The 12,080-nt window shown below is 43.8% G+C and overlaps 1 protein-coding gene across 9 annotated transcripts in view; it reads right to left on the reverse strand.

Annotated features, from left to right (window-relative positions):
* Positions 1-12,080, reverse strand: part of foxj3 (forkhead box J3) — a 171,570-nt gene that overhangs the window by 82,059 nt on the left and 77,431 nt on the right. For all 9 annotated transcript variants that reach the window (XM_038773172.1, XM_038773171.1, XM_038773170.1 and 6 more), the window contains exon 2: positions 2,497-2,945. In XM_038773172.1, the coding sequence (XP_038629100.1) occupies positions 2,497-2,814 (318 nt within the window). In that variant the 5' untranslated portion in view covers positions 2,815-2,945. The remainder of the gene's footprint in view (positions 1-2,496; positions 2,946-12,080) is intronic.

The following is a 12,080-nucleotide window of genomic DNA, read 5'->3' on the forward strand; positions in this document are numbered from 1 at the left end:
TGCGGTCGGTGAGATTAGTGTCAGCTTAGGTCAGGGAATTCCTGTGCTGAAGGTCGGGTGCAGTCAGCAATATTCATGTTGGCTTGGATCAGGATCGATAGTTTAAAAATACAAATAAAACAAATTTATCTGGCAATGGGTTCTCAACAGCTAAGTACATTTGTCCAGGACATTAAATAGTAGCACCTGCTAGAATTATTATGCAAGAATGGAGGGCAGAAAAATTGTGCAATGCCTCAAATTGCCAAAGATGCACACACACGAAGAATGGCAATCTGACTGAATGGTCAGAGGATAACTGGCACCTGGAAGCCTGTACCTCAGCAGCAGTCAAGACCCGAAGAAAAACAGGAAGGGATAAATAGAGCTCAAACACTATATTAAAGGCAATCACAACTCTGTGGGTGGGAGATGTTTTCAGTGTCGTGTATGGCCCTTAGTCATTAAGTCACTGGCTGAGGCAGAGACAGACATCCTGAAGTTTTCATGATTATGTTGAACCATCATGAGCAGCACCCCCATTACAAGATTTGCGCCATACACCCTCCTTGCCAGTTGTGATTTTTGTAAAAAAGGGGGAAACCATAATTATTTCAAAGATATGGGAGGATAACATTTTAATGCTTTTGAAATAAGAACCTTAGCTTTGAAAGAAGTGATGCCAAATGCCAATAAACCTACTGAGTTATTGCATGTATTTCTTTGCAATGCCCCACACAAGCATAACTTGCATTTCGCCACCATTCCAATTTTCTTAATCTATAGCAAATTACTATTATAAAGAAATAATTTACTTACTTAGCTCATTACCACATCCTCATAATAACATTTGCATTTCACACCCAATAAATTATTCCTGAAGCGCAGTGGTTATGCCAGCCAATTGGACATAGAGAGGTCCCACCAACAGTCAGGAAATGAATGATCAGGTAAACTGATTTGGTTGTACTGATTGAGGGAGTAATGTTGGCCAGGAAAGTTCCCAGCTATTGATTTGAACAGGCAAATATAGAGTCTTGGTTTAACATCTCACCCAAAGACAGCATTTCCAATAATATATCCCTGAAGGATAACTTACATGCTCAAGTTCTGGAGTCAAATTTAACACATAACAATCACACTTAAAAGTCAAGCTGAGTCAACAAGTTCTGGTTTGACATCATTAGTTACATCTCATGAACCTGACAAATAAAGCTTCAGGTGGAGTTGGTCTTTCTAAGTGGCAATCATCAAAACTTAATTTTATTCAATAAAACCCCTCTCCAACAACTCTCAAAGATAATTATGCTGGAGTATAATTCCATAGATACCATTTGCTTTCCTGTACCTGGCCAAAGTGACTAATCTCAGTGCAGATCTGGAAAGTCAGCATGCTGTTCTTCCAGAAGGGTCCTCGGCACCGTGAGGCAGCAGTGCCAACCACATTCACATTTCTCAGTATGAATTTTACTCTTCTCTTGAAATGTCATGGGTTACAAATGGGCAAAACCACACCATTTCCAATTTCCTCACCATAACATCGCAACTGGACTATTTCACTTTGACCCAAAGCTAAACTAAAATTAACTAACCACTTGATTGCTCCCCGATCAGAAATAACATTAAACTCCTTGCTCCATCCTCCTGCACAATTAGCAGGTCTCCATCTGCCAACCCAACCACTGCGGCAGTATGACTGTCACTCCTCTCCCTTCAATGCCCACTACCACCCCAACCCCCCAGTCAATTTCAGGTTCAAGACCCACTCCAGAATCTTAAATGCAATAATGGTTGGGCAGCATGGTGGCGCAGTGGTTAGCACTGCTGCTTCGTGGCACTGAGGTCCCAGATTCAATCCTGGCCCTGGGTCACTGTCCATGTGGAGTTTGCACATTCTCCTCATGTTTGCGTGGGTTTCGCCTCCACATCCCAAAGATGTGCAGGGTAGGTGGATTGGCCACGTTAAATTGTCCCTTAATTGGAAAAAATCAATTGTGTACTCTAAATTTTTTTTTTTTAATGCAATGATCGTTGACAACTCCTATAATACCGAGGGAGTGATACACTGTCAGACAAGCTGAGATTCAGTTGAAATGTTAGTCAAAGCACGTGCGTCCTCTTCAAGTGGAATAGTTCAAAGGGATGTATCCCGTCATTCCTGACCAACATATATCTCAATCAAACCACTAAACATATTTGCTTATTTATTTTATTACTTTTGTGGGATCTTGTGCACAAATTAGGTATCATGTCTATGTTACATCACCGATTACACTTAAATATACCTCATTGGCTGTGGAAGAATTAGCAAGAATTAACGTACAACCTTTTACATCAAGTATTCTTTTTTTCTAACCCCGTGCTATGCTAAGTGCTACAGCACACAGTGGCTTTTCCCTGTAGGACATCAGGGGAGCTGTGAGTGGCATCTCTTAACCTTGTTCAGCTAAAAGTATAAATTGCAGGTGCTTTCGCTAGACAGTACCTAGCCATGTAATTTTCTTCCCAGTAACTTACCTTCCAGCCACTGCCAGCTTCTCTGTAGTATGGGAAGTTGTCACAGATCCATTGGTAGATCTCACTCAGCGTCATCTTCTTTTTCGGGGAGCTATTGATAGCGAAAGTGATGAGACTGGCGTAACTATATGGCGGTTTCCCGTCTTTGTTCTGTGCATCCTGGTCCAGGGTAGTGTTTGGGTCCAGAAGTGGAGTTTTCTTTGCAACCCCACCGCCAGCCACATTCTGGGCAGCATCCGCTTTTTGAATGGCGGCCCTCATCGTCAGCTGTGGCAGCCAATCCATGGACGTCAGGCTGCTCTCCAGTTCTGACGTCATTGCGCTGAATCACTTCTTCACCAGATAGTGTTTGTAATCCACACAACAAGTGTTTCACTCCCAAAAGAGAAGCCACACTGCAGACAATTCCAAGACTCAGAATTCACTTGATTGGAGAAAGCAGACGTATTCTAAAAATAAAGAGAAAGTTACAATTCAGTTCGGAAAATGTGTTAAGAGAATAATTCACTTTAACAAATGAATGCAACATTTTATTAAATCTCTCAAGTGACTGTAAAACATTTTACTAATCTCCCCACTGTAAATAAATCGCTTTGGTTATAGAGTTGCCGCATCTAGATAACTTGTTAACAGTTTAGTGTTTCTACTGGGTTTAGCATAGTAACACCATACACTACAGAGGAAAATAATTAGAATTTGAATCTCCACAGTGCAGAAGGAGACCATTTGCACAGCGAGTCTGCACCGAACCGCAGAAAGAGTACCCTACCTAGGCCCTGACCCTATCCCCATAACTTAGTAACCCCACCTAACCTTTTTGGACACCAAGGGTCAATTTAGCATGGCCAATCCACCTAACCTGCACATCTTTGTACTGTGGGAGGAAATTGGATCACCCGGAGGAAACCCACGCAGACATGGGGAGAATGTGCAAACTCCACACAGACAGTCATCCGAGGCTGAAGTTGAACCCGGGTCCCTGGCACTGTGAGGCAGCAGTGCTAACCACCGTGCCGACCACATAAAATTTTCCATACCAGTAACAGGCTATTAGTACTTCAACAGAGTTGCACATGAGGCTCAAAATGACCTTTCCAAACACGAGCTGTAGGGAACAAAATCTAACATTGTAAAACTGGTCATTTTCTTCACAGGTCATCTAGCCAGTCAATTTATTTTGAGTTTTTGCCTTGTCTGATGAGCCTTGTTCCACTGTAACAACACACGTTCTATGAATTATTGGTCAGGCTGGTTTTCTGTGAAACAATCTTCTTGCTCCCACAGCTGATGTGGACATTTTACCTTCTGCAACTGATGCAAAAACGATCAGAGTCAGAAATGGAACATCAAACTATAATTGGATGCAGAGATAAAGAGAAGACTGGCGACAAAGGGATTTGCAAATGGGAACAGCAACTTTGAATTCATTTGTTTTTAATATCTTTTATTACAAACATTAATCAAAACAGGTTACAGCAAATAAACACCTGGGAAACATACTTCCCAACAATCAACTATATCGTCTGTACAGATTTTTTCCCTTTTTCACCCCCTTTCCTTCCCCCACGACAAACAGTCCCTCAAGCACCGGCGCAAATATCCCCCACCTTTTATCAAACCCCCCCTGAAGAGCCCCTTAACTAATACTTTATCTTCTCTAATCGCAAGAAGTCGTACAGGTCACCCAACCAACCCTGGTGGCGATTCCAACCGCCACTCCAGCAAAATTCGCCGCCGTGCAATCAGAGAGGCGAAGGCCAAGACATCAGCCTTCCTCTTCTCCATGAGCTCCGGCTTCTCAGAAACCACAAATATCGCCACTAAAGGATCCGGGTCCACCTCCTCCACTACCCTGGCTAAGACCACGAACATTCCCACCCAGAATCTTCCTAATTTTTCAGAACCCCAAAACATGTCACATAATTCGTTGGCCCCCGCCCACAACCCTCACACTCATCTGCTACCCCCTGAAAGAATTTACTCATTCTCGCCCGAGTCATATGCACCACAAGCTCAATCTTGTACAAGAGGAAGTGCCGTTTACCCTACGCAGTGCCTCACTCCATACTCCCCAATTGATCTCACCTCCCAACTCTGCTTCCCATTTCTCCTTAATCTTCACCACCCGCTCATCTCCCTGCTCCCACAGCCACTTGTGTATAACCCCAAATCTTCCCTCCCCTTCCAGATCCGGAAGCAGCAGTCACTCCAGCAGGGTGTATCCCAGCAACCTAGGCAACCCCCTCCAGACCTTTCATGCAATGCCCCTAATCTGCAGATACCTGAACTCACCCACTGCCCCTTGGCAGCTCTACCCTCTCCCTTAGCTCCTCCAGACTGACGAACCCTTCCTCCAAATACAGATCCCTCACCTTGACCAGCCCCACTTCCCTCCACTTCCTGTATACACTATCCATTCCTCCCCCCCTGGCTCAAACCCATGATTCTCGCATAGCGGCATTAGCACCGACATCCCTTCCATCCTGAAATGCCTCCTCAACTGAATCCATATCTTCATTGTGAACTGTACCACCGGGCTCCTTGAATACCTACTCGGAGCCATTGGCAATGCTGCCGTCACCATAGCCCTCAAACTAGACCCCTTACAAGATTCCTCCTCCATCCTAACCCACTACCCCTTCTCCTTCCCACAACCGCCGCACCTTGTCCACATTCGCCGTCCAATAATAATGAAGTAAGTTCGGGAATGCCAACCCTCCCCTGCCGCCTCTGCCTCAGTAGCAGGGTCCTCCCCACCCTCGGCACCTTCCCCGTCCATACAAAGTCCGAAATGATCGTGTGCACCTTCCGAAAAAGGTCTTTGGTACAAAGATTGGGAGAGCTTGAAAGATAAACAGGAACCTCAGCAGAATATTCATTTTCACCACTTGGACCCACCCACCAGCGTTAAATGCAGTGTAACCCACTTCTTAAGATCCTCCCTAGCCTCCTCCACCAGCTTCGTTAAAATCCTCTTAATGGAGCCCCGTCCATTCCTTCGCTACCTGAATCCCAAAATACCTAAACCTATCCTTCACTACCGTAAATGGCATTCCCCCCTAAATTAGCCTGCTGTGACAGCTCATTCACCGGGAATACCTCACTTTTCCCGACATTCAGCTTGCACCCCGAGAACTCTCCAAACCTCCCCAGCAGGCCCATAATCCTTCCCATACTCTCCAACGGATCTGAAACATACAGTAAGAGGTCATCGGCATAGAGTGACACCCGATGCTCCCTCTGCCCCGTCATAATCCCCTGCCACTCTGCCGGCCCCCTGAGAGCCGTCGCCAATGGCTCTATGGCCAGCGCAAACAGCAGCGGTGACAGCGGGCACCCCTGCCTCGAACCCCAGTATAAGTCAAAGCTTTCTGAGCTCTTATCATTCGTCCTCACTCTTGGTGCCACACACAACAACCGTACCCATGCCCAAATCGTCACAAAACCTCGAACAAGTACCGCCAATTCACCCGATCAACTGCCTTCTTCGCATCCATGGACACCACCACCACCTCCGGTACCAGAGCCCCCGATGGATTCATCACCACATTCTACAGCCATCTTATATTACTAAGAACTTTGAATTCAATGCTCTGGGAGATAGGATACGATCAGAGTTGGTGCGGACTGATAGAAACTAAATTTCTATCATTCTATCAGGTAAGATATGGATAAAAAGTTTCAGACAGGCCATAGTTCATGTTCAGAATAGAACTCTGGAGGCCAATGAAGAATTAAGAGAATTTAAACCTCAAGCAGATAAAGGCTAATCTGTGGAAGTAAAGTGACAGTCATGAGATGATATCTTATTTTGTTCACAGGCAGTTGTATAAAAAAATGTGCAAACACATTATACTTCAATGAATTTCTACAAATGTCACGGATATTGTGAAATCTAATCTTTTTTTAATAAATTGGCTAGTTTTATTTTCCCACTCAAATGACGAAAGATAGGGGTGTGAATTCTGGCAACAATTGCTGTTATTTGTTTCAGGTGCGCTCTGTTACAAAAGCAATGAGTGAAAAGTTCCGAAGAAGGGAATGCCCGTTTCAACCAGGCAACACATGTACACACTAAGTGCTCAGTAATGCTCTGGTTGATTTCCTGTCATCTGTGGAATTATACCAAAACAAAACAAGTTAGAAGATGTTTGTCTGAAATCATATTACCACACATATACACTTACTCCAAGGGTGATCTACCTTTATGTATTTACAGATAGCTTTTAAAAAAATGTTCATGTAGTAAAAAGTGTTTTTTGAGTATAGAAGCTCTCCAACCAGAAGGACCACAAATAACAATGAGCAGAGTGTATTCATCAATGACCTTCCTTCCATAAGGTCAAAATTTGGGATGCTCTTTGATGATTGTGCAATGTTCAGCACCATTCACAACTCCATAGATAAGCAATCATTTCATGCCAATATATATCAAGACCTGGACAATATTTAGGCTTGGGCTGACAAATGGCAAGTAACATTCATGTCACACAGGTGTCAGGCAATGACGATCTCAAACAAATGAGGATCCAACCATCTCACTTTGACATTCAATGCCATTTCCTTCATTGAACCTCCGACTATCAAAATCCTGGGGGTTACCATTGACCAGAAACTGAACCGGGACAGCCACATATCGTGCAGGTCAGAGGCTGGGAATTCTGCAGCAAGTAACTCAACCTCTAACTCCGTAAAGCCTGTCTACTATTTAATAATCTTTTAAAAAATTATTATTGTCACAAGTAGGCTCACATTACACTGCAATGAAGTTACTGTGAAAATCCCCTAGTCGCCACATTGCGGTGCCTATTCGGGTACACGGAGGGAGAATTCAGAATGTCCAATTTACCCAACAAGCACATCTTTCGGGACTTGAGGGAGGAAACCGGAGTACCCGGAGGAAACCCACGCAGTCATGGGAAGAACGTGCCGACTCCACACTGAAGGTGACCCAAGCGGGTAGAGAACCGGGTACCCTGGTGCTGTGATGCAACAGTGCTAACCACTATGCTGCCGTGTCGCCTACATATTTACACGGCATGTGCGATGCTATACTCTCCATTTGTCTGGATGAGTATAAACTCAAACGATATGCAAGATAAAGTAGCCCACTCAATCTGCAGCCCATCCATCACATTAAGTATTTAGTCTGTCCTCTGCTGGCACAGTGCAGCAGCTGTGTGTACCATATACAAGATGCACAGCAGCAACTCACCAAAGCCTCCTTCAGCAGCTTCTTCCAGATTCGCGATCACTGTAATCTCGAAGAACAAGGCAGCAGATGCATGGGAACATTGCCATTTGCAAGCCCTTCTCCAAGCCGCACAGCAACCTAACTTGGAACTATGTCGTTGTTCCTTCACTGTTGTGGGATCAAAATCTTGGTACTCCCTTCCCAGCAGCACTGTCGGGATGCCTAAATATTGGTTCCATCAGCGGCACTGATATCATATGAAATAATTTTTAAAGCTCTTAATTCACTTGCCAAAATAAATTATAACAATCTCTTACTGGGAAAAAAAACACGTTCTTCAAGAGAAAATCTCATACTGGTACTTTTGGAGCAGAATTGGGGAAAAGAAATAGGTAGAATGAGTTTTCATTGTTGTGAGGAAAGTCAGTCCGAGGCAGTAGGAATTTTGGCATTTGGTACACTTTCTAGTTCCCACACCAATCATTCTCGAGGCTGTCAATGTGTACTGTGGAGCCACATCCTACAGGAATTCAGTTCTCCGGTCATTTCAAGGACTATTCCAAAACATGGAGCAGATGCTTTTCAATTAATTTGAACTGCAGCTAAACTCAGTCCCAGAAATTAAACAGCCAATTGTCTAATCTATTAAACCATCTTTATTCTCCATGTAAAAGGAATAAACTTGCACGCAAGTTCACAAACTGGAACCAAAGGTGCTTTCATAGCTCAATTTATTTTTTAAACTGTAGTCAGCTGCAGATGTGTGGTTCCACACCCAATATCTGTGGTTAGTAATATAAGTGCGACTATTTCCCTTTCTTATGTATGTTGGGTATAGCCAGTGGACTTAACTACACCCTTTTTTTCTGCCAGTGAAAGTTTAATTGGGGACAGGGATACTCGGAATTTGAAAGTGCCTCATAACAGTAAAACTGAAGTATTTCACACAAGCCACATGAAATTGGAAACTAGCTTGCTGACTTTAATCTGGTATAGAGATATTTCAGATCAATTAATGAGGCGAAAATCTGAAAAAGGAGTAATCATAGGATTTACAATGCAGAAGGAGGCCATTCGGCCCATCGAGTCTGAACCAGCCCTCGGAAAGAGCACCCCACTTAATCCCATGACTCCACCCTATCCCTGCAGCCCAATAACGCCACCTAGCCTTTTGAACACTAAGGGGCAATTTAGAGTGGCCAATCCACCTAACCAGCACATCTTTGGACTGAGGGGAAACCAGAGCTCCCGGAGGAAACCCATGCAGATACAGGGAAAAAGTGCAAACTCCACACAATCACCGGAGGTCGAATTGAGCCCGGGACCCTGGAGCTGTTAGGCAGCAGTGCTAACCACTCTGCCACCGTGTCCCCCATTCTTTTCTTAATTTAAACAGATTTCAAATATTAGTGTTTGCAAGCCTTTTCTCAGCTCCATTCTGCAGTCCTGCACATTTTTTTTAAATCTAGAGGTCCAACAACAGATCATCAACCTGGCAGTTTACTTTGGCCTGTACTGATCAGGCAGTTTCATTGCCTTGGTGCGTCTCCCTTTTGCATTCACACCCAAAACAATGAGACAGTGTAGATGGATCGTTTTTTTAAAAATGCCAAGTACAATTTTACTTGCTTGGTTTTGACCCTGTAAATGAGCATAATTTCAAACCTCCCAGGACAGTGACTGGCTACAAGAACCAGGAGTAGGTTCAATGATGGAAAGTGAGCTACATTTCAAATAAATAATTCATATGACAAGGAGCAAACCTTCAGCACACAATAAAACATCAAGATTCCTGAAGACTCATTTTTACAAGATGTTTCACTTCTGAAATCTAATTACTGAAACCACCTGCTTCCAGGCATAATTATAGAGAGTTAATCTTACAAACTCAACTAATTAAACCAAAAGTCATCAGTAAAATTACATTTTTTATGAAGCCAGATAAATAGCTCCCCAGATCCGCAAATTGCTTGCAAACACTAATATTTGAAATCATGTAAGAAAGGTTACAGAAATTTCAAGTCAGAAGCAAATGAATCATGGACGTTGAGACAATGGTCACCTTGGGTGAAGATACATTTGATTATATTTACTCACCGTATAATCCCTATTCTCACCAATACATAAGCAGCCGACCAAAAGGTTCCACTTGGAGACATTACTTGAGCAACTATGATGATCCCAGCCAAGAATTTACAACTATCAGCGAGCTCAGCTTAAAGCGGTATTATCCCGGTTGAACCCAAACCTAACACCAAGAGTGAGAAATTAACAACACAGAACTGGACTTGGCACCAAGTCATGGATGCCATACCACAGTCATGTATGCTTTCTAGAGCTCTTACATCAGCACTGAGTCTGTAGCATATCGATTCACTGACAGGACTGCATCACAAACATCATAGTTCTGTAAACATCAACTGCATAGAAGCTTTCCTTCTGCGAAATCAACTGCATTGGGTGGGTCACATTACCCAGATGGGCAACAGCCACCTGTCCAAGATTGTGTTGTATGGAGAGATGAATATTAACAAACAGAACGACACGACGTCCCTTTGACAAAGCCATGCTGACTCAATGGCGGAGCAGACCCGATGGGTGAAATGGTCTTATTCTGCTCCTATATCTTATGGTCTAGACGGTGTATTGCCACCAATGTTATCTTCAGAAACGTTATCTTCGCTTATTTTCAGCTTCTGGGTCCAGACTCCTCAACCTGCCTGTACTGCACCACTGAACCCACAATCTGCGACTGAGCTCGGAGGGTTCTCTTTGTCCTTTTATACGAGTCTACTCAGTTTCAGTCTTAGATTCCTTGGCAGCTGAGAGTCAGTTTCTTTTCTCCGTTTCCCTTTTCAATGAGCGTCTGTCCCTAAAAATACAACCTTTAATCACAGTTTCCATAACACACCTCTTGGCTTGAACCATCACATCAACACTTGGAGTAAATGACTAGGCTGAGGTCTGTCTTGGATAAAAACACACGGTCCACTTGTCATCACAGAATCCTAAAAGTTTCCAGCACAGTGGAGGCCATTCAGCCCACCATGTTTGTACTGGCTGAGAATGAGCTATTCACTATTCCCTGTACTGTAGTGACCAGAACTGTACTGGGTACTCTAGCTGTGATCCAACTGGTGTTTTTTAGTTCCAGAATAACCACCCTCCCGCCTCTCACTGACTTCAACGTGATGGAAATTGACAGTTGAAATCTGCCGACATTTGACAGATCTTTACAAATGATTTACGGGGTTCTTACAATCGGGATTTTTCTCTGTTCAATTCCCTCAATGTGTTCAATAACAGACTGACTTTCGCCTGTGAATATCCAGCTGGGGAATTGGGCCCTGATGAACACATGCTTGTTCATTTTGTTGACTCTAAATATCGAGTCCTGTGGTTTCGGACACCAGATAATATAGAGCTTGGGGCGAAAGGGATCAAAGGATATGAGGGAAAAGCAGGAATAGGTTACTGAGTTGGGAGATCAGCCATGATCATAATGAATGGTGCAGCAGGCTCGAAGGACCAAATGGCCACTCCTTCAATTTTCTATATTTCTATAATCAAGCTCCCAACAACAGATTGTCTTTTACTGACTTCATTAACAGCTGTGCAATAATACAGAGTACAGTGATGCCATCCGGAGAACAGGGATAATGTTGGGGTCAACTCCTCATTGTTCGAGTAATGTCCAAGCTGTCATTAATTACATTGTTTTCTGTGGGTCCTATTGTGACTGAGGGTCTGATGTGGGACGACATGGACGTCCACAGAACTGGCAGTTTATGCTGTTGTTGGTGCTTGGGGGAACTTCTATAGCTGCTCCACCTCTGGTCTTTCTCTGGGAATGTCGGATGTTATGAGTTTGCTGTTGATGGTCCTTGAAACAAACTGAACCGATTTCAGTCTTGCTTCCACATGGACCGGTCGATTGCAGTCTTTTCCCAGAGAGGTGGGCTGCAGTGTAGACGTTTGTAAGGATCCTATTTTGGATGTCCTTGTATCATTTGTACTGACCACCGTGATGTTGTGTGCCCTGAGACAACCCCCATTGAAGGTCTGCTTGTGGATTTTATAGCCATCCATGTGAGAGATATGGCCTGGCTGCTAAGTTGAATGGTCTGGAGGATGGGCTCCATACTGTTGAGCCCAGTACAATGGGGAACCTGGTTGTTTTGAGATTTTTCTCCTGCTATTGAATTTTCATGATGGTCTTCAGGAGTCTTTGCTGGAAGAGTTCCAGAGCTGTAGCTCCTATAGCATCCCCAGGATTCTGTTCCACACAGCAGGTTGGGAAGACCAGTGGCCTGGGAGATTTTGATTATGGTCCTCAGTTTAACGTCATGCGGCTTCCCGACACAAACAGAAACAACGCAGTGGATTCAGA

This window comes from Scyliorhinus canicula, chromosome 16 (assembly GCF_902713615.1).
Source record: "Scyliorhinus canicula chromosome 16, sScyCan1.1, whole genome shotgun sequence".
NCBI lineage: Eukaryota > Metazoa > Chordata > Chondrichthyes > Carcharhiniformes > Scyliorhinidae > Scyliorhinus > Scyliorhinus canicula.